Below are 23,859 nucleotides of genomic sequence, written 5' to 3'. Positions count from 1 at the left end.
CTTGTTAGATAAAGGGAGTGTAACAAAAAATAGAGAGGAAAAAGGACCGGTAAGTGATGTGAAAAGTCAGTGTATAATGTGACTGTTCTTCGTGATCACTTCAGAAGATTTTTCTTGGATACCCTGAAAACAGCAAAACATGTCATGGCATTAAAAACATCCAACTTCTTGCCTTGAACTAAGTAAAAAAAATCACAGTCCAGTTAATGAAGTTTTGTGAGTAACAAATATGGTTTCATAGTTCACTTGGTTATTGAAACAGAAGTGTATGTGATGTTTGAGGGCCTTAGGAATAAAATAATGCACTAGAGCAGTTCAGGAAGAATCCATCTGAACTTCTTCCCTGCTCTCAACTTTATGGCAGTTCTAGCCAGGAATTCTCAAGGATTTCTCTGTGTGTGTGGATAGTTGCATTAGCCTCTTAGAAAATTACTTAGCCAATAATTTCCTGACCCTCTCAGGAATGCAGTTACATATATGTATGTTAATAATCATTTTGTCCTGAGAGTTTAAGTAGTTCATTTGCTTAACTGTTCATTTTACTACTTTTTATATATATATATTTTTTTTTTTAAATTGGCTGGCTTCCCTAAAAATAAGTTGCTGAAGGAGAAAATAAATATGCTGTTGGTTGCACTTACAATAGTGCCATTGTGCAGAGCAGAGCAAGGATCATTTCCAAACGGCCTCAGGTGAAATCTAATGGGAAACAATTTCAAACTGGTCTGAGTTCATTGGTAGAAAGAATGTGTCTTAGATAAACATCTGATCCAAGTTATACTACTTGGTATTATTCCTTCTCTGATTAAGTTCTAATTTTTTTTTTTTATTTTAATAAATATAGTTGCATTGGCCACTTGGAATAAGGAGCCTGTTATATTGTCTTTAATGTGGATTCTATAAAAATGGTTGTTTGCAGGTTGCTCTGATTTATGGGGTTACTGCAGCTTTTTCTTATTACTGAAAATGATCTTTTTCTGCTGTTTCTTAAAGGATTCTTGGCATTACGCTGCTCTCCTAGTGATGGCCTTGCAGACACAGCTTGCAGTTTTGAAGAATGTGTAGTGTTGATTAATATTTGTTTTGGTTTAGCATTCAAATTTGTTCCTCGTATGTTTACAGGAGAGCTCTGATCTTCCTGCTTCACTGCTTTTAGCTCAGCATAAGGACAGATCTACTCAGCTAGAAATGCAACTGGAAAAACCCAAACCTGTCAAACCAGTCACGTTTTCCACTGGCATCAAAATGGTAAGACTTGCTTGTTTCTTCTTTTAACAGCTTTCGAAAGGCCAAGGGTTTCCTCATAAGAAATTCAGAGGTTATTTAAACCTGAGTTGCATATTGTGTTAAATACCCTGTTCTCTTCCAATTAAATAAGTAATTAGGAATTAATCGAAGAATTTCGTTGTTGGAATACTGAGATGACCCACTCATCACAAATTTATGAAACATTTTCATTGCATAGTTGTCAAAAAACAAGCTATACCTCTCTCCCTGCAAAATCGTGGTGTCTTTGAATTATTTTTCTTGTTTCTGTACCAATTCTGGAAGTTGAAATTTTGGAAGTTCAAGAACAGGCTTCACTCTTTTCAGATTTACTTAAGCACTGGAGCAATCTGTGAGTATGAAAGTGACAATCTAGATAATTATGCCAAGGTTAAGGACATTATTTTCATTGTTATTTGGCTCTAGGAAGCAACAAGTACTTTTGCAAATGTGTCACTGCTGTGGTGGCAGCTGAAGCGCTGTCAGCATTCCTGTTCTGTACCACGACTTGGTGCACATACATGTCAGCCTCTGTGTGTAAATGTAAAGTTGGAGGTGGGAGCATGAGTTACTGATCTTTTCTGCACCTTACTGGTCTTCTGTTTTGTATTCTTTTAAATCCCTGCATATTTTAGACTTTCTTTTAGAACTGATAATGGTAAACGATGTCTTAAAAATAACCAACACTCTCCACCCTTCTCAATACCCAAGGCAGCAAAGCAAAAACCTTTGCATCAAATTAGTTTCCTATCAGCAGTCAATTTATTTTTGCCAGGAATATTTATACTGTGTTCATTATCTGCCAAAGTGTTCGCAGTGTAGAAGCATTTGCAGCTCATTTTTCCAAAAGTGGTGCCAGCTTTTGCAAAGCTGTGTGGATTGTTTTCTTGTTTTCCTGTTCTATAAATTGATCTTCTTCCAATTTCTTTTAAAGTCTAAGAATCTGGGGGAGATTGATATGGTTTGTGAGATATTTTCTGTTTGTGTAGGAAAGCCAGTGGATAGAAAATGTTTGTTGTTCTGTTTAAAAATACTCCAGTAGAGTGCCTGTACTTCTTCTTGCTGTGGCCTTTCTCCTGGGAAAAGGAAGATAACCTTATGTTACATGATGAGGACAGTGGAAGTATTTTCTGATGCATTTATAAATTAATATTAAATGCTGTATATGGTAGTGGACATTTTGAGATCTGCAGCCCTAAGTACACTTTATCTGGGAATGGTTAAAGACTTGGATGAAGAGATCTCTAGCAGCATGACATTTAAATCTTAGCATTTGGAATAATAGAGGATACATCAGATAACTAATTGTTACTATACCAATGTTCAGAAAATGTGAATAGATAACTAATTTAATTTGTTCGTTTTTAATTTAGGACTAAGCTCAATCAGGGTGAGGCAATTTTTTGTTTTCTGGGATTGAACAATTTAACTGTATTTATTTCTACTAATGTTTTAAAGAATAAAGTTAAGGATAGGAGTATTTGAAGTTGGTGAATACTATTTATGGAAAATGGATTGCATCAAACAAAAGTTTTACACTGATAAAATTAGAGGTTTTGTTGAGAAAGGTGAATGTGTGCATATTTTCTGTACAGGGGGCTTGATTTAGGTATTACATCACACTAATTTTTAAAAGTATGTAGAGATTATATTACACAATAATAACAATATTGAGATTCTGGACAATAAATATATTAAGTGGCTTAATTGTAATTTTTAAAGTAGTTGGTTCCCCAGCATGAGAATGTTCTGTGGGTGTTCTGCTAGGACACAGCTCAGTGCTTGGAAGCAGATGTTGAATTGCTGTGGATGATATGCAAATTGGCAGTTTAAGGGGCTGCTTTGACAAGCTGGCCTCATTTGAATGAGTGTGTTCTAATATGGCTAAATACAAAATTATAAATAGGAGGGTAAATAACAGGCATTGTGAGGAGGATTTGGAAGTTTAGCTAAGCAAGTAAAGCAGTTTGACCCTTCGTCACAGCTTGTGCTGGGTGGACCTTGGGTATGTGAATAACCCAGCAATAAATAGGAAAGGACTTGTCCTTCTGAATGCAGTGTTGGGAAGAGCCACGGATTGGAGAGTTCTGCTGACTGCATTTTGAGTGCAAAAATCAGAACACAAAATGGACAAAAGTCCATTCAAAGGCAGAAAGATCTGCTTTCTACTGTGATCTGCCTCTGGTTTGGAAGAAGGTTAAGGTATGACTCAATTTACAGTAAGTACCTCCTTCACACAGAACATGCCAAATCTGAGCAGTGCAGCCATAAATGCAGCGAGATCCAGTCACCTCAGTTAAACAAACTGGATCTAAATAGGAACTGAAGGAACGAGTAAGAAGACCTAAAGTTCACAATGCTCCACCGGTTAATTGGCCTCACTGTTAAAGCTGAGTCTGGAATGCAACGAAATCTCTGATTCTTGATGTTTTCAGATTACGATTGGGGTGTGTCTTGGAAAGTTATTGTAGTCAAAGGCAAGTTACTGGGTGCAGAGCAGAGTTAGTTTTGTAACAAGCAATACTGCATGGTGGGGTTGATGATCCCTGATGGTGTATTCTGGTGACAGTGTAAGGTGAATCCACACCTGGATACTCACCTTATTGATAAGTGTATTTTCCAAACTGAGTGTTTTTCTAAGAACCCGAGATGCTCAGTTCATTAGTTTTGTGTAGGTGTACATGTGGAGTAGGTGGAGCTTTTTTTGTGCTCTTTATAGTTGCTTTGGCTTTGCTCCTCTCTAAGCCATTGAGGTTCACACTGCCTGTATTGGTAGGGGCAGCTCTAGGGAAGTACTGGGAATTTCTTCAGAAATATAGTTCTAATTAATCATAGAATCATAAAATCTACTGGATTGCAAAAGACCTCTGAGATCATCAAGTCCAAGCCTTGATCCCACATCGCCGTGGTTACCAGACCATGGCACTGATGCCACATCCAGTCTTATCTAAAAAACATCCAGGGACGGTGAATCCACCACCTCCCTGGGCAGCCCATTCCAATGTCTGATTGCTCTCTCTGTAAAAAATTTCTTCCTAATATCCAACCTAAACCTCTCCTGGCAGAGCTTAGTGCTCTGTTTGGCTCAACAGTTCTGCTCATTCGATATATTTCTGGGAAAAGCCTTGTCTCACTGTCAGAGTTTCAGCAGCGCACATTTAATGAATCACTGTGTACATTCTTCTCCCGTGCTTTTAGTTTTTCCTTGTAGTTTGGTCACTGACCTTTTCTGGTGGGTGTTTTCCTTAATTTTGTTTCAAAAGAAAGGAATCCAGATAGAGCTAGCTGAGATGCTGGCTAATCCAAAGCTGGTGTTTACACAAAGGCTATAAAAGTGTGCCAGTTGTGGCAATCCACGGGTTTGGGTTTTTTTCCGGCTTGAACATGAGTGTTTTTCCTGGGAAGGCCTTGATCAGAGATGCTCTTCTGCTTGGCTGCTAATTGGACATGTTTCTCAGTGTCTGAATTAGGAGGCATGTCCATTCTAGTCTCCTGGGCAATGCTCAAGGAAGTTGGCTCATTTAAGGTGTCATATTAGTGCTGTGAGTTCCTCTGCTTGCAGGGGGAGGAGGGAATGTCTTTCACTTGTAAGCTAAGCAAGAGCATCCCCTATAGCACGAGACAGACAATTAGTTCATGGGGACAGGGTGTCCTTCACTTTTCCTTTTGTTAAATTCCTTCTTTTTTTTTTCCTTTCAAGTGGAAGCAGGGTTTGTCTCTCTAGTCTGCTGTTTAACTTTTTCAGTAAATTGTGTCTTCTGTGCACCAAGTTTACCTTCCAAATCGATCAGTTTGATTTACCTCTGTGAGTGGGGGGATGGAAGTGCTTTGGAGCTTTCTCCTTATCATGGTCATCATATTAAGAAATACACTTTAAGCATATCTGAATATTTAAAACAGTCTTATTTAATCTCAAGTCTGTGTAAAGCCACAAAAGTAGCAATCATTGCAGTAGTGCTAAAAATGCTATTTCCTGTCAATTCTGGTACTTCAGATTTTAGTAGCTGTCAAAAAGAGCAAAGGTTGTTAGGAATGAATGATGTTTCTAGGGCTTATCAGGGGGTGCAAAACAAATCTAAGTCTGGCAAGAGAATTGTTCCTCTGTTTCTTGGTAAATGGAGTGACCATTTCTGGTTGGGAGGTAGCTTTACTGTGAAGCTTATTTTGAGGTGTAAAAGAGGTGCTCATATGTATTGCACACAAAATGGCAGTTTGCAAGTGCAACAGGAATTAATTTTGTTACAGGAATTCAGTTTTCTTCTTATGTCTCTGGCATTTACAGGACTGTAGGAACCTTTTGGTGCTTGTAGATCTGTGCTTTACGTTGCTGTCGTGGTTAAAAATGCATAGAAGTGTGGACATATTTAGCTCCTCTTTAATTCACTAGTGTGGGAACATGGAACCTTTTGAGTCTGTGGCCCAGCCAGTTCCATATTTGTAAAAAATGAGTGCCTTAGGCTTATGCTCTCTTCAGCATGTTTCAGGCTGTCCCTTTTCTGTTCCTTCCAGTTGTATAATGTTCCTGTTCTCCCTTCCCTCAGCCTCCCAGGACACTTTGCCTCTAGTGATGGTATTTTTGAAGTAATCTCATGTAGTTAAAAACCCAATTACCTCTAATTGGATTGCCAAAACACTCAAGAAAACAACATAGGTGTCCTCTTGCCTGCTACCACTTGGGAGAGTTTGCCTTTTTGCATTTTGTCCCTGAATGCCTCAGAATTAATGTAACGCATCATTGACCTTTCATTTTCTGCCGTCATTTTTGTTTTATTACTTAATAGCAGTGGGAATATTTATTAATAGAAATATTAGTGAAGAGTGCTGTACATGCTTCGTCATTACCAAGATGGTCTCTGCCCCTCTGAATCTGCAGTGTGAATAGATGTGTCAGGGAGGGAGGGGAACCAGATGCCCGGAGGGGATGTTCTCGCCCAGGATTAAACGGCAGAGCAGCGGAGGAAGAAGGAATAGGATCCAGCCCTGCTGAATTCCTAACCTCGTGGCTCTTCCGCTGAGCCGGGCTCCATCTCCTGTCAACAGCACCCCTGAATGGCAGCGAATTAAGAGTGAAATATCTGCTCCAGCTACTGCTTCCCTTGCCCAAATCACAGCAACGATGTTAAATATAACTTTGTGGGTCTGAACATTGCCCGGATTTATTCCAGTTCTTGTAGTTTTGGCTTATTAGCAGCTGAATGCTGGGGAGAGCAGTGTGCAGTCTAGGGCAGCCAGAGCTTGCAGGAGGGAGCAGTCACAGAATCAGTGTTTCAGAGGAATGGATTTGTGTCAGACACAGGATGTCTAGGACACCTCAGGAATGCGTGTTACCACTAAGCTGCACATAACAAGTGTCAGGGAATAGATTTCATGCAGCGTTACACTTGCAATATTATTCTGATGGGAAATAATATTCTTATTTTATGTTATGTGGAGCTATTTCTTTTAAAACATTGACCTCATCAGCTCAGGTCAAATTAACTGTTCTTTATTATTGCCTTTTCCTGCAATATTGCTTCCTGTGCAAACAACTCCTGAGCGGCTGCTCCTGTTTTTCAGTCTGTTTCTTTTATAGCTCGTGGAGCAATTATCCAAAATCCTGTTCCAAATGCAAAAAAAGTCTGTCAAAATATCTTTTTAATCAACTGTGCTCCTTCAAAGTTGCTTAGACATATGCCAGGTACTCTGAGGTAAGTGAGGTGCGTGTCACACTGTGGTTTAGACTACAACTTTTCTGCAGCTCCCACGGGGGCTTTGCCACCCTGTCTGTGTGTCTAGGGACTGTTTCAGCCTTTCAGCCTTGCTTTGCTAACTCTTGCTGCTCTGGTTTGGTTGGTTGGTTTGTCAGTTTTCGTGTAGTGTGTTTTGGTGTGTGGGTTGTGGTGGTTTGTTTCCTTTTTTTTTTTTTTTTTTTTTAAGTGCTTTTAGTTTTTGCCTCAAGTTAAAAAAATAAATCAGTCAATCGAGCCCTCCTTCACTGTTAGCTCAGCTGGTCTGTCTTCAGGCTGGAACTCTTCAGATGGAATTGATTTCTTTGAGATCTATGCCATTTTGAGTTTAATTGGTGTTTTGTTTTTAATCTTCGTTTGGCTCACACTGCACACATTTCTCTTTTACAGCTGGGTGGAATATTTTCCTTTTCACAGCTCTTGGTAGTTTAGAATCACAGCAAAATCACAGCACTTACTTTCAAGAGGAGCTAGTGTGTTTGGGTGTATTGATCCTTTCGGACTAGATGTATTTGTTTAGAGAGCATGCATGTAAAGGTAAAATTTCCAGTGGCACTGAGCATTAGGTGGGTCTGTACCACGAGGCTGCTGCGTTGCCCTCGCAGTCTTGGTGCCTGTGTGTGGTGGCTGTGTCCCAGCTCAGTGCTCTGACACTCTGGGCTGGCTGTCAGTGCCATGAAGCTGAGTGCCTTTGCAGAGGAAAGCCAGATGTCCCAGGCAGAGGGCAGTTACAGTGTGTTCCAGCAGGTCTCTGAATGAAGGTGCTCAGGGAACGAGCATTCCTGCCAGGCAGCTTCCCTGGAGTGGAGATTCTTGGGGTTGTGCATTCTTGCCCTGTGACAAGTGGGATTCTGCAGTTGCTAAGCACCATTTCCTGATTCCTAATAAAAGTATATATTGTGTATTGCTTTAGCTTTGGATTTTTGTCATCAATAACAATGCCTTTTTTTTAACAATGAGCACTGCATTGATCTGCTGAGAAGGATACTATTTCTGAAAAGGAAAAAGGAAAAAGAAACTGTGGCTGCTGGATCTCCACTGTCTTTGACAATACGTGGGTACAGAATTCAAACAAATGAACTGAGGGACACCAGAAATGCTGGATGATATAATTCAGGTTAGGACTAACATGCTGGATTTAAAAAATGATCCACAGCCCTGTGATCCACATACTGCTCACTTAAATCTCATAGGTTTGTATATACAATATGATTGCAACTTCCGAGTGGCACGTTGGGGAATGATTAGCAATAGTAAATACGTTTGTCATGCTAAGTCCCCAGCCCTCTGTTTAAAGAAAGATGTTTTGTTAAGAGTCAAGCACATACATGCAGAACTGTGCTTTAAGTTTTTGAACTCTGGTTTTGAAGTGTATGCCAGATAAACTTTATTTAAGTGATCTGTCATCGGAACGCTTCCTTTGCACTCCAGCCCACGGACTGAAATCCAAAACATTAATTGGGTTCTGGCCTTACTAAATAATTACTGTTATATCAAAGTACGTAAACATTCAGCACATTATGTTGACTTAATGAATTTTTTTTTCCTAATGTAGGTAAGAAGTATTTCTGGAGAAAAAAGGACGAAAGTAAATGATAGTGTTTGTTATTCCCCTCATCTCGTTTACACAGTGATGGCCTTGGAAAAGGAGGCTGGATTTTGAAAATGCAGTTCTATGTCTCCCCATATCTCTCTGCAGGATTTCTGTTTGGAATGCCTTAGGAAAGATGCCATAGCAGAAATTAAGCTGTTTGGTGGACAGACATAATCAGAACTTCTTGACCTGATTCTGTTTTATGGTTGGTCTCTCTTATACTGCTCTGTTAAAATAAATATTTGTTCATTTGCTTTAAGGCTCCTTTACGTGGCTAAAGCAGCACATGTTTATATACACATATTAGTATAAATACAAATCAGGCCCATAAGTTTGCACAGCTGTAATGATTGGAATTTAGTAAATGAAATAGTGCCAACAGTGTTAATTGTACAGGAGTGAACAGCACAACTGATGTACTTGTTAGGGTGGCTGTAGCCAGCAGTGGAGCAGGTCTAAGCTTTAGCTGTTACTTTTTGGAATTGAACTGTTCTTGGGGTTTGGGGTTTTTTGAGGTTTTTTTTGGTTGTTTGTTTGGGTTTTAAAGTGTTCTTTTTGGTTTATGGAGTTGCCCAAAAGCTTACTTGCTTGCCCAGCTCTTTACATCTGTTTGCAGAGGTACATCTCTGTTCGTGCAGCATGTTTTGGTCCCATGGAAAGGCTTGTAGGGAGAAGGCTGCTGGAGGGGTTCAGCCAGGTTGTCAGCTGCTTCCTTGCTTGAGTGGGAGCAGGCACTGGGATAGAGCATCAGGAACTGGGCTTCAGGCCCTAATGTAGGACGCCCAAATTCCATCCCAAGCAACAGCCAGACCTACCACTAGCTACAATAGCACAAAGACACTTTTAGAGTGTTCTAAAGAAAATGCTATTTAAATCAGCCTGAGATCCTCCTATTTCTGAGTCTTATAGCTCTGAATATACCATTGCTTGAGTAGGTGTTACTATGAGCAGTAAGGAGAGATCTGACTGAAAGAAAGAAGGTGGCTGAGAGGAGAGTCCAACAAAACAGCTGGCAGGGAAATAAAGAATAATAAAAAATTTCTCAATCATTGTTTGTTTTGGAAAGATCATGCTTTAAGCACATGGAAATACTTTACACATTTGAGAAGTGCTGACTTCCTACATGCCTTGTGAAGGAACAGCAAATCATTCATATAATGTAAACACATTTATAGATTGTTCCAATATAACTTTTTTCAGTGCTGCTGTTCTTTTTAACAAGATACAATTCAGTGCATACATGCTCTTTTGATGCTATACTTTGGCCAAGAGTTGCAAACATCATAAATGTTCAATCTTAAGAGTTCGTGCTAAATGAGCGGTGCAAAGTTATTGAACCACACTTTTGAAGCAAAAAGTTGTTAAATGGCGCTGCTCGATGCACTGTTTAAAAGTAAACATACCAGAAAGAAGTGCTGGGGTGAAACAGAAAGAAAGAACTTGTCCAAAAGTGTGAGTATAGGGAGTCTCCTTGTGTCTTGGTAGAGATGGTATTAAAAAATGGGAGCGGAAAGTTCCTCTGCGAGTGTGGAATTTTAAGTCAGGGAAGCAAAATGAATAAAGTGAGAAGCATTGGTGCCAAAATTGCAGTGGATACTTGTGGAATTGTATAATCATAGTTCTGGGAGGGCGTCTTGAGAGGTCATGGGGTCCTTCCCCCCACTGTGAGGCAGAGCCAGGGGTACTTCATGCCAGGTACTGGTCTAACCTGTTCTTAAAGACCTCCAGAGATATGGAGGCTTTGCAGCCTCCCAGGCAGCCTCTGGTAGCACTTACTGCCCTTGCTTTTACATTTTGGGGGAAATTCAGTAACTGTGTGTTTCCTTGACCTGATGCAAGTTCATTTTCTGCCTAGGTAGGTGCCAAGAGCAGGTTGTTCTTTGCTTTTTTGTAGGAGGTTATTATGTACTTGAAGATGACTATCTGAAGATGACTCTTTAAAGAGGACTTCACATAACTAAATATTTTAGAATTTAGATATTAAAAAAAGTAGTTCAGATGCCTTAATTGTCATTTAACAATAAAAACATTAATTTCTTCTGCAAATGTTTGGTAGACTGTCTCCACTCTACAGACTAGATGTGAAATGACATTCATCAGCTGATGACTTTTTAGAGAAGAAAATTCTTTTAAAGAGAGCATTAAGAACATTTAAAGAATTGTTGTAAGTTCAATGAAGGATTTGAATCCATTTAGGGAAGCTAAAGTAGTGAATTTATATATGTGCATAGAAAAGTGTGTGACCTTCTTGCCATGATTCTTTTATTCCTAGCATTTGCCTGCATTTGTGAGAACATTACATGTTTTCTTCTAATCCTTTCTTCTGTTGCTGCTGATCAAAGCAGTTCTGTGTCATTCCTTCATCTTCTCCGTTGTTTACCTGGAGAAGTGCTGGTGACCTGGAATGGCAGAGCTGGGATAACATCTTCACAGATTCCTCTGAGTCAGTGGCCGGTTGGGCTGTGTCTGTTTGTCTTGCTTTGAGAGCAAGACAGGCATGTGTGTGCAGACTTATCTCACAGACTGGTTTTATTCCTGGTTATTCCATTTCTCAATGAACGGAGTCTGTTTTCCAGCGTGGAGGACGTTGTTCTCGCAGCACAGATGAAAGATCTCCCAAATGCCTGTGTTGTGTTCCATGCTTATTCTCAGGGCCATCTTCAGACAAATTTTGGGTAAGCACAGCCTTCATCTGGCTTTTCTGAAATACTTGGCAGACTTCAAGGGTCATGCAAGGAGAGCCAAGAGAAGGACAAAGGGATGGTCATAGCAGGAGGTAGTCGTTGGAAGAACGTGGCAGGGAAATCAGTACCAAGTGCTGGCAGCAGCAGCAGTGGTGCCATGGTAGAGCATGGGATCAGGGCTGGGGGGATGGGGAAGCACAGGCAGCTGATCAGAGGGATGGAGGGAACATGGGGAGACATGGTGCCATCACTCTGAGTGGGGAGACTTAGGACAGGTGGGAGTGCGTGGGATGAGAGTCTAGGGAGAAGGGCTGAGGGATTTCTGCATGAGATTGGGAATTATAGGGGAGCTCTAGGACAGAAGGATTTGGTTCTGGTACTCATCTGTCTGGCTCAGTTCCTCTGTAAGAAGTCTGGTCTTTGAGGACTGCAGGGGTTTCAAATGTGCCATCTCCACACCTGGTTAACCAAGTGTTCTGGTTGTAGGCAGTGGTGTAGGATTCAGGGCTTGTTTCCCCACAGCATCTTCTGTTTTGTGTTAATCTCTGTTCCAAGGTACATCAGCCTTACTAGTATATTAATTTCCTACAAAGAAAAAGTCATCAGTGTGTAGGTTGAGGCTGTGCTGCATGTGCATGTACCACATTTCTGCACCTCAACTCCTGCCTAAGTGAACACAGCAAATAAATGAATGTTTGCTACAGGGTCTCAGTGGAGTTGACTTTTGAGCTTTAAAACAGCACATTTGTGAATTAAAAATACGTTTAACAATGAAGCTGTATTTCAAATGAGCTGTTGTGGGCCCTAGTTTTAAATAGTCATTATTACCATCCAAGGTGCACCCATATTGTGCTAGGGTACTTGCAGCAAAAGATATTTGGATCAAAGAGACAACGTTCTGTACCAAGGAGACTTCAAAAGTGGTTTTCCTTAAAAATGTTTGTTCAGGTGCAGAGGGTGGGAGAAAGGAATCTTGTTTTAGGCAGTCAGCGTTGTACATCAAAAAGTAAATGTCCCCATATATACCTAGTGTGAACTCAGAGTGTCAGTCAAGGTGTCCCTGAAAAGGAATATTGACAGCATTGGCTAATAATGAAAGAGAAATTATCCTTGTGAAGAAGCACCTTGGTCTTTGAAAGTTTGTCTTTTCTTTGTTCCTCTTTAATGTTTTGGGTTTGTTGAGGCTTTTATTTTAAAGGAGAAAAACCCCAATAAGAGCATATATTGAAGTGGACAATTGACTAGTTTAGTTTGTTGCTTTGCTGCATCTGAAAATAGTTGCTACACCGGTAACTCTTGTATTTTGGGGAAGTGTGAGGCTCAGGCATAGTTTGTGAGATGTGTTACAGTTCAGTGGTACATGTGGCAGAGCAGTAAAATCCTCTGCCTCTTGCCAAGTCGATAATAGCATGGTAATAGGTTGTGTTTCATGCAGACTTCTTTTCTAGAATATAAAGTACTAAAGAATATTGTAACTACAGAGAAACCTGCTTTGACTCACTTAGACAAATGCGTGCAGCGGTATGGGCAGGAAATGGAAGGACAGAGAGCACATGTGGAACCATCTATCTAAATTAGCTGGATGGGGGCCAGGAGACTGGAACTTGCAACATTTGCCGTGATTCATAGAAAACAAAACGATGATTTTGTGTAAGAATAATGGTTCTTGTATTATTCTGGGCCAGTGAGGTAGATCCTGCAGGAGACAGATGTACCTCTCAGGGAAGATGGTGGAAAGGTAAGCTTGGAGGAAGGAACAAGTTAAAAGTGAGGGCTGTGCAGAGGAGGAAAGCAGCATGTATTTTTAAGTCTGAGGTCCATTCTCCTGTTTCATCTCTTGAAAGAGAGGCAGAAATAAATAGAGCATTGCTCTCTTCTCCAAAGCATAGAGAGAGAATCACAGAAACATGATTGTCTGCAAGACAGTTGGAGGCAGCGCTCCAGGAACCAGGAGCTGCTGGGCTGGGCTGCGTAGATGTGCTGACAGATCCAAAGGGGATCCGTGTAGGCACCTGATCCTCGCCATCCTTAAGCACTCCTTGGCACCAGGACTTGGGGCTGCCTGTGCTTGGGTACCTGTGGACACGTGTACATGGCTAGCATAAAAAAAAAAAAGCCACATACATCACATATATCCCAGACTGTCTGTAAAGATGGCCAGCTTGTAATGCTTCCCTGTGACAGGCCTTTTGGGTTCAGACAAGCAACGTTTGAATAATCAGTTAGTAAATATTTGAAGAATTTTCTGCCTTTCCAGAAGGGTGGCACTATCCTGGCCGTGCCTGCATGCTGAGGATTCCCCATCGTCCTTGTTTACAAGAAAACATGATCAGGGTTTCCTTTTCTTGGAGGGGGAGAGGAAGAGGGCTTGGCTTGAGAGCTGATGGAAGGATGTAGAGGGGATTGCAATGGGAGCTTCAACCTTCCTTTGTCTTCACCTATTCAGTGTCACTGAGGCACCTTAATCTGCCCCTTCGTGGGATGATGCCACATTGAATTCCCATGGTAATTTAGGTGGAATCTGAAGCCTAGTTAGCGATAGGCCAAGAATTTATCTCATATCAGGCACTTCTAAAATCTGTTTGGAACATGGGGTAAAAAGCCCAAAACAGTACAGTCCCCTTAAGGTGCAGTTTACACTAAAGCTTGATTTTGCATCAGTTCAGTTTCATTGATAGTGTTATGTACAGCATTTGCTTTGTGCTACTTTTCAACCTATTTTGTGTCTGGTCAGTTGAGTGAATTTGAAATACAAAAATTAAACAGATGTGTCACTTTTAAAGTAATACTTTTAAAGAAATTAAAATACTTTAAATAGTATTAATACTTTAATATTTAAATCTAAATAATAAATAAATACCTTAGTATTTAAATTTAAATAATTTTAATACATTAAATAAATTACTTTTAAAGTAATACTTTTAAAGAAAGTAATACTATTTAAAGAAATACTCTTGAAGAGTGTTGTACCCATTTAGCCATTAGTTGCTTTTAGGCTTTGTGTAACCAACTTAAGCTGTAGCTGAGTTGCCAGGTATAACTTTGGCATTAAGTCTCTCTATCACCTGATTGAAAAACCTTTGGATTTTTTTTTAAAAAGGACCCTGAATAAAATATTGGTGGTATCAGGGTTATTCTGTTTGTCATGAAGACCGAAGTATAAGTGTATAAGTATAATTCTTATTTAGTGTATTTATGAAGAGGCAAACTATGTAGCAACTGCAGCTTTTCAAAGTGTTGAATTTCTTCTGTAGGAAGAAGCCTCCCTTTAGAACTGGGGATACTTTATCTTTGTTGTTAAGTACAGCACTGTATGACCATGCTGGTTCACCTTTTATTATCTTTAGCCCATCTCTGTTCTGTCTCACTGGTAGCCTCAGGGTAAGAAATGAAGGAGTGGGCTGTGCTGGAGGTGGCAGAGTTGGACCTGCAGGTGGGAACTGAATTTAGAGGGTAAAAACCACTGCTGCATATTCTGTTTGGGAGAACCTCTGCCTGCAGCTGTGGAGCTGTGAAAGTGCAGTCTGGAGCTGGAAGAGGTGGGAAGAGAGTGTGTTTTCTTATGCTTTTGCATGGGGAGGTTTTTGCTGTTGTGCATTCTGTTGTCTTTGGTTTTGCTGGCACAAAAGGAGGAGCAGGAAAGTTGAGGAATGGCCATCTGAGGCTTTTAGGAAGGGGAGAGAGAACCCCTACCTGACATCGCCTGTGGGTGACAGGGAGAGACACACACAGCAGGTCCTTATTTTGGCAGTGGGAGGTATGTGTGTGTGTGCATTGTCAATTGTCTGTGACAGCTGATGTTGGGGGAAGGGAGCTTTTGAGGGGAATTCAGAGATTTAGATCAGGGAATATGTGCTTCAGTCAAAATGCTTCTGTTGTAGTTAATACCAAGTGACTAAAGCTAGTTTGAACACGATTTTTGGATTGAAGTATCAATGCAACTTTGGTTGGGTGGTTTTTTTATGTTGGTTTCCCCACCTTCCCTAGGAGAGCACGTTTTGCTGAAGGATCATTTGGAAAACCTGAAAGCATGTTGATCATGGGAGTGACAGGGTTACTACTCTGACCACTTAGACAGATTGAATTTATAAAATCTTCTCTTTTCACAGTTTTTTATGCCTTTATTTTATTTGATTAATGGAATCTTGAATTTTGTTTTAATTATTTGCATAAGGTCACACAAAGTATTAAGTTAAAGCCATGGAAAAGAACTCTGTGAATTCTTACTGCTCTGAAATTTAATTAAAAACCTGCAAACTTCGTCATTCATCATTTTACCGTAGGAGTGTATTTCTTATGGAGACAATCTAATATCCTGCAGCAGCTTCATGGCATTACAAAAATAATTAATGGACCCTTTTAGGGCAATGTGTGTTGCTACAATGTGGAATAATACTTCAGTGTAGTAAGTGAATGGTGTGCTTAGGAAACACTAATCCCTTGTGTATAGTAGCAGGAAGTATGAATATTACTTATTAATAATAATAGAAAACACCTTTGCACACATGTTTTTTTCTGGGCATGTCTACCTTTTTGTAAACAACAGCAAATTTTAGTTGCAGAAAATTGGTGAGAAACAAGAAGGATTTGTGTAATTAAGATGGTCTGTTTATTTAAAAGTCTTCAGAAGTTGTAAGAGATGGAACTTAGCTGTATGTGAGGGATGACTGTTGTGCAATAATGCCCCTTCATTCCCCTTTCATAATAAATCTCTGCAGAGTATTCATCTAAAGGGCTGGATGCCAAAAAGAACAGGTTCGACTTGTCTGTGAGGATTTACACCACAGTAAAATGCACAACTGCTTTTGTAGAGGTCATTGTGAAGGTCAGGGAGCCAGTACTCAGGGCTGAATGGGAGCAGCCTGGAACAATGGTGTGAGAGGTTGGGCTGCCTGAAATCCATGTTTAAAACCTCATCTGAAATGTAGCAATGAGCTGGAATCGTTAAAACACACGACTTCAAAGCATCCAGGCTGTTTTGCAAGAAATAAATGTTCTCTTTTCCAGTAGTTTGCATCTCATACTCTCTGCTGAATGTAGCTCCAAACTCAAAAAGCAAGAGTGCACCCGATTCCTGACAATTAACATTGAAATAACTGAGTATGTCTGATATAAATGCCCTCAAACTGTTAATAATTACCTCTGTCCAGTTTTTAAAAACCCCTAGTTGATACTGGATTTAATTACCTGAAATTTGGCACATCTTTTTTTTTTTTTTTTTTTACTAATAAGGTCCGGGTTTGACCATAGGGTCTCTATGTCTTTAAATAAAAGATGATGATCATTTCAAATGGCAACCAGCCATCGGTGAGGTTTAGTGCAGAGATTAATTAGTAAACTTTGGAATGCGCTACAGCAAATGCAGCTGATTGGCAATAGCATGTGGGGCAGCAACTGGTGGAAAGCTGGTGCTGCTCAACAGCCAGAGGTATTTCCAAAAAGACTTAAAGGGTGCTGTGATGTGCTGTGCTTTAAATGGCACTGTGCTGATTGCATCAAACCACCAGTTCTGTGCTTATGCAGTTTGGGTAAATGCACAGATCAGGGAAATCTGATGTGCACTTGAGAAGGAAGCAAGTTTTCTTGGGTTGTTTTGATAAGCTGAGGTGCACCCCATCGATAAAGTGATGTCCCTGAACATCAGTTTACAGGGGATTGTGGTCTGTCTGCAGTGCATTTTGCAATTTTTTTTTTACTAGGAAGACAAATGTCAAATGCTAAGATAGGTATTATTCAAAAAAGACGCTGAAGGAAATGTGATTAATTCAGTGGCTATTGCAGCAAGCTGTTCCTTAGAATTCTGGTCTGCTTTTTAAAATGATACAAATTTCTGAGTATGTCTGCATGATTTATAATTGCTTGCTGTCTTTCTTTTAAGTTTTTAAATACATGATTAGAGAAATTTGAAACTTTCTCTGTAAATTGGCTTTCTAAGATGCTTAATCAATTTGGTATGAGTAATGGACCCTATTATGTATAGAGCCTAGTGGGACTGTTTTTTCAATTTGTTTAGACCATGGGATTGGGGCCCAGATAATAAAATTAAGATGATTTATATGATAAATAACTATTCTTGAGACATTACTTGGAAGCCCAATATACTTCTTAAAATCTATTTAATAATGTTTTATTAGTCTCCTAATGTCCACCTTCAGGTAGAGAGGGATGGCCTTCTTACCATTTAAATTGGTAAGAAAACGCTCCAAAACCAGTGGGTTTTTGCTTTGGAAATGGCTTGTGCATCTTGACTAGACTGGTAAAATCCATCAGACTACCTGTATCCTGAGCTAAAATCTGTCCTTGTAGGCTGATGGTATCACTGACACAGCCATATAAATTTTTGATCTAAGACTGGCGGAGGTGCTTGATCTCCTAAGATATGGATCATCCTGGCTTTAACCCAGGAAACCCTTAAGCATGTGCTTTAAAATGAAGGAAGCATGTACTCCTGTTGGCTTACCCCTGTGACTTTGCCCTCATTGCAGTTCACTCCCCAGGGCCCATCCAGGTATCCTGGTGGATCTGCGGCCCAGGCAATGGCACACATTGGTGTCCAATACCTGGTTGGAAAAGTCCACGGAAGGACAAGGAGCGGAGACTGGAGTCCTCAGGGTGCTGCTTGTTTCTCTGGAGGCCTGTTTCTGCAAGCCTCTGCTTCCTAGACCGTGGTGTTTATTGCCACAGGTAATTGCAGCGAAGCGGATGGGCTCAGTTTACGCCATCAGGTTTAGGCTTGCTTGGCTTTGTTGGACTGGACTTGTAGGCCACGATCCAGACAAAGTAATCGGAATGCGACGGCTCCTTTGACTTTGTGAGGCTCTTTGTTTGCTCAAAGCTGTGTAGTTTTCTAAGCTGAATCATTGTTGCTGAATCTGGGTCTAAGCCCCAGGTAAGTGTATGATAAAATTTTCTGATAGCAAATAAATTTGTTAGCTTGACGTGCCTCTAAATAAATCCTGTGTGTAGATGTGCACATGACTGGGGAATTACAGGGGTGTGCAAACATTCTATGACAGTATTGGTTTAAAACTGTTTAGCTCATGCCCTTGTTTATTTGTGTCTGGGTGTATCTGTGTGTACACACAGAATAGAAACCTCCATGCACATAAAAAGCATCTCATTAAAAACTGCAGCATTTGGGCACTGCAATCAGCTAATTACTGAGATGAGGTTATTTTCTCAAATAAATCTGCTATGTGTATGTACAGCATACACATCCAAGTATGTTGCAGAGCATTATGGATAGTTAAAAGGAAACTGTAGCCCTTTGCAGAAGCAAATATAGGTACATTCAGCAGTGCATTATCCTGGCCAGGCTGCTGGTTTGCTGTGACTCAACTATTGTATGAATTATAGAATGCTCTTGGTAGCACTTGAGGGGTGCCTCTTATATTGGTCTAAATATGAGACAGGAAAGGTTAAACAAAGTCTGAATTTCGTTGACTTGGTAGCAAACAATCACTGCTTTTGCTAATGCCCTGGAATGGCTGGTAGAGCTGCTGGAGTAGCTGAGCTGGGGATTAGATGAGTTTGTAAGGTGAGCTGCTTTTGGGCTCTTGGCAGGCTTTTGTTCCTTGTAGGTCTCTTGGTCAATGCTCCTCCGTCCTAGCCATAAATGTTTCAGCCAACACAGCAATGGCTATGAATAGGGGATGGGGGGAGAAAAAAGTTGATGCAGGGTTGTGTTTTAACTGTGACCCAAGATTAATGTGAAACTGAAGGAGAAAACGTGGTTTTCTCAGTATACTACCAATTGATAAAAGTTTACATCCAGAGCCAGGGCGAAGTTATTCAGGCTGCTGGTGATTTAAAGGGTGATTTGAATTTTTTGTTAAAGCTTTTAGATGTGGCCTTGCCATCTTTCGCTGAAAATATAATTTTCCTAAGAGTTATACATCTTAACCTTAATTTTCATTTTCTTGTCAAATCCTGGACAATTCAAAACAAAACCCAAAAACCCCACCCTGGATTATTAAGCCAAATGTGCCGTGAAAGCTTCTCAAACAGCTTGCCTTGGCACGCTGAAATTAATGTGGTTCTAGTCCAGCAGTGATGGTGGTGGGAAAAATACCCCTCCAAACTGTCAGCACTTGGGAAAGGAAACACAAAAGCCTATTATTATTCATATGTACTCTATAGAGTTTCTGATTTGCTCCCATTGAGTTGAGCGGTGCGGTATCAGTTACTGCGATGCCTGTAGCCATGGGTTTGTGTTTCATGTGATGAAGTGAAACAGCGATGCAGATGCACAGTAGCCCAGTGTTGCTGGATGGATGGCTTCCAGGTAGATGGACTCTTGGGCTGACCGGCTCAGGAGGCAGTTTGCTGTGGTCAGCCAAAAAATCAGCCCTTGCTGGTGAGTCTGGAAGTGCGCGCGCGCTGAGTCACTCTCTTTATAAAGCTGGTGATTGTAGTTCTGATTAGACTCAAAAGGCTTGGCAAATCCTAGTTGTGTGGGAAGCTCGAGTGCAAAAACTTGCCTAATTTTCTTTATTTAAATCAGTATCGTCCTGCCTGAGGCCTTTTGGAAAGCACATCTAAGGGGACGCTGTTTTAAGTTAACACAGTGTCTCTCGTGTTCACAATAAAGAGTAGTTTCATTGGAAAGGGATGTGCTTACAGTTACCTTCCACAGGCTTTTGCCATATTAAACGTGGAAGGACTCAACTCTCCTGTGTGCACACAGTGTCTTTTGTGAAATTTGTACTTAAAAGATTTGATATCTTCAAGTTTGCTTTATGATCAGCAATTCTTTGAACTCGCAAACAGGACGGTGTGCATAACTTCAAATATCCATTTGAAGTCTGATTCTGAGGAATGCTTATGGGGATTTTGACCTTAAAATGTGAAGTTTGATCTCTGTTTTAAAACTGCAGTATTGTAGCGGAAATGTAAATACAGTCTGAACTATTGCTAAATACCTTTAAAGTGTGCTGTGTCTCTTAAAGACATGACCTTTATCCCAGAGATTCTGGATATTCAAACCATGGAAACCTATTTCTGTTCATAAGGCCCAAGATTCAGGAGCTGATCTCTCATCAGCAAAGCTCACTCTCATGTGCCTTTGTTCAGGAGACACTGATCTGTGGTGGTTTAGCTCTGAATAAAACATTTTTGGTAATTGTGAAGCCTCATATACCAGTGAAGGGCTAAGGGTGGAAGCTGACTGAGATGATTTAGAGTTTTATATAAGCACATAAAGCTGTAAGTTGTCTTGTTGTGTTTGGGTTTGGAAAGCACTTTTTAACTACTTTGACATCTCGCTTTTATTCTCAAACATCTGCTTTAGATTGTTTGCCATAAAAGTGTAAGAATTAATCTTGCCCTCGTTTTTGTTATTGCTACCAGAAACTGAACTATTTTTATTACTTCTTGTATAGGGATTTGGACGCTGAACTATTTTCAGAGTTGAGGAGAAAAGGAGTTTGTATTTTATTTTCTTTTTTTCCCCCCTCACTCACCTCTCCCCCCTAAGCTTACAGGTAAAGTTAATTAAATTAGAGTTTTTAAGTGCACAGAGATGTTAGACATGGCTTGTTAAACTGTATAATAAGTTCTACTGTGCTTTATTTGGTCCAGTATTAAGAGTTTTAAGGGAATTCAAATGATCAGCTCATTTTGGTTTTTTTCTCAGAGCAGCAGCTTCCGTGAGCTGGGGCAAGACATTTGCATCATCTGTGGAGAGCCTGGTACATATTTTACTGAACGGATATAATATATGAAAGAGAAATGAAAAACTTCCTATATGTTTAGTCCTTTGATTAACAAATGTTCTTAATACTTGTTCTCAGGGCTTCCTTTCTCTGGGATTCCAGCTTGTTTGTGTTGTTTCCCAAGCAGCAGCCAGTAGCCATGGCATGGGATGTCAGTGCAAGCCCTGATCTCCATCATGCTGTGTTTGAGCAATTCCCTTCCTTGTGTTGGGTATTATTAAATGTCAGACCATTCTGCTGATGTGGGTCCATCCAGTACTTATGTCAGAGCATACAGGAATCTTCCTTTCCACAATGGAAGTGTTGTTTTTAAGGCAAAACTGTCTGTTGTAAGCCCATGGCAGGAAATACTCAGGCAGCCTCTCTAACTTGCTCGAAATGCGGTGTTTGTGCTGCAGTTGCTTTCACGGCAGTCTCCTCTTTCAGAGTCTGTGGCAACACTTGCCATTTTTTTATTTGAAAACAAGTGTTTTAGCAAAAGGGTTCACAAAGGAGCCAGTTAACAAGATAAAACAGATGAGGCATCTTTTTATTTTACAAACAGATAAATAGGATTTTTCTGGGACTAAGAGAAATCGCCGTATGATTTTATCGGTGCTTTTGCTGCCAGCTTCTGTTTTGTCTGAGACTGTGTATTTTTCATGGCAGGAACCATTCCTTTTTCTTTGTGTTAAGGGTGCCTTAGATATTTCTGGTTATTGTGCTTCAAGGAGTAACGAGGCTGTAGCCACTGAAACCAGAGCAATGCAGTAGACTGTGGTAGCTCGTGGAGGGACTTTCTGTGTCACTCTCAGGATCAGACAAGGTTTACAAATAGACTCCTGTGGAGTTTGGTGAACCCTGTCCAAGGGACTGGTAAAATTCAGGTACCATTGAAAGTAAGTTCAGAGAACATGAAAAGCTGTCCTGTGTCTGTGGTTCAGAGTGAAGCATCATTTTGATACATCCACTTAAAACATAGAGGGAAACTTGCATGGAAAGAAACTAATCCTCTCTGGAAGGACAAAGGAGTGTGTTTTGTGCATATTAAAATGCAGTTGCTTCTGCCCCAGGGAAGTTTTTTGTTTAGTTTGGGAAAATTACTACGTGTTTTCAAAGCAGTGCTGTGAAGTGTGTGTTACGTTTGCAGTATGTCCCTTCCTGTCCCAGAATAATTGGTTCATATTTACTTGGGCACTCTGCATGCAAATGAGGAAAAATGCTAGGAATAGTACTTCCACTTTAAATAGCAATTTTCAAATATGTTGCTAACAGGTTTCAGTTTTCATTTAAAATTTTTTAGTAAATACAGTCCACAAATATGAAAATGTATCTTGTACTGCTAACATCTGACACTTTCTTAGTTTTTTAACTTTAGACTTCAGTTTTTCTGAATTCCTCCTTTTTATCTTTTTGCCTGTTTCTAATAATTCACTCTTCCTGTTTTTCTATTTTATTTGTGCTTTTCCTTTCATCTGCCTTTATTGTCCTTTTCTTCATATTTTATTCCTTTTTTTGTTCCTGTTGCTATAAAAACTTCCTTACTGTCTTTTGCCAGACAATTATCAACCCTTAGCAGTCCCTCCTTAAAATCTAGCTATTCAAGGAATCTCCCTTTATTTCTTTCCTTTATCAGGCAGACATAAGCCATGCTGAATATGATGTTCTGCATGTTTATCAAAGTTTATCTGGGTCTAGGCTGGATGCTCAGTAAAACAGGGAATATGTATCTTACTTTCACACACAGAGTTTCTCATCTTCTGCAGGCTGAGGTCAGCTTTCTGTTTGGTTTTGTTATTTTAAGCAGTCTTTCATTTTAAATCATCTATCAGACTTTGCATTCCTCAAAAACAATATTGTAGAGCTGTGGCTGTTGGGATGGGGGGAAGCTGCTTTAGAGAATCCCAGGAAAGAGCAGATAGTGCAATGATGTATGGCTCTTCATGAGCTGCTGTTCTAATACAGCAGCTGATTTTTGCAGGTTCCACTGTTCTCCAGGAAATCCTAAATAATTATCTTGCACAATAGAGGGATTATATCAGCATAACACACAGCTTTACTGAAACAAAATAGGAACACCAGGAGATTCACCTGTGGGGAGACTCACACAGGTGTCCCTGGTCAGCGAGCGATGGGCTGTGCTCTGACCTCCCCTGCCCTGTCTGTCCCTCTCTCAGTGTTATTCCTTGTGATGTACAAAGTGGCATTTGCCAAATTGATTTCTACTTCACGTCCCTTGAAAAATTAGGCCCTTAATGTGTGTATTTAAAACAGTGTTGTGTTAAAGCCCTAAATCCTGTAATTAGCCTGGCTACTGTTGATAGTTGATACTGTGCTCTGTTGATAGCCAAACCAAAATGAGCAGGGCTCCAGGAGTCTGATGGCAGAGACGCAACAAAAGTTTGCTTAATTCTGCCTGATGTTGTATTACCAACATGGCACACTGAGGATTGGCATAACAAAGTGAACAGAGCAGGGGCTTGGAGTCACCTGTAGTGAAACATTTCTCTGAAAAATGGGAAGAGCCTGCAGTTGTACCCTGAGAAGGGCTGTGTTGGTGAAAGCCGTGGTAGGAAAAAGAATGTGTGAGCTGATAGTGAGGTTTGTAAATGCAATTGGCATTCCCAGGGCATTGGGATACCACGCAGTAGCCGGTGGCATGGCTCTGCAGTGTAGCTGAAAGTGGCCAAACAGGTCTTGTGTGCAGGGTAAAGGTCCTGGGACCAGAGCAAAAGGAGCAGAAGCAGTTGAGCTGCATACATTGGGTTGCACAGAAGTGAGTGCTTAGGAGCTGAGACAGAGCTGGGAGCAAGATTGAGAAACCAGTGCTGAAAACTCAGAGGGTGACCTGTGGGCTTACTAGTGACATGAAAATGCTGTTGTGTTTTAATTATTTC

The 23,859-nt window shown here is 40.4% G+C and overlaps 1 protein-coding gene across 2 annotated transcripts in view; it reads left to right on the top strand.

The window, feature by feature from the left end:
- MNAT1 (MNAT1 component of CDK activating kinase) overlaps positions 1 to 23,859 on the top strand; it is a 119,768-nt gene that overhangs the window by 53,885 nt on the left and 42,024 nt on the right. For both annotated transcript variants that reach the window (XM_064659445.1, XM_064659446.1), the window contains exon 6: positions 1,123 to 1,248. In XM_064659445.1, coding sequence (XP_064515515.1) covers positions 1,123 to 1,248 — 126 coding nt within the window. The remainder of the gene's footprint in view (positions 1 to 1,122; positions 1,249 to 23,859) is intronic.

Source organism: Pseudopipra pipra, chromosome 6 (assembly GCF_036250125.1).
Source record: "Pseudopipra pipra isolate bDixPip1 chromosome 6, bDixPip1.hap1, whole genome shotgun sequence".
Classification (NCBI taxonomy): Eukaryota; Metazoa; Chordata; class Aves; order Passeriformes; family Pipridae; genus Pseudopipra; species Pseudopipra pipra.
This window is presented reverse-complemented; position numbering and strand designations above follow the sequence as displayed.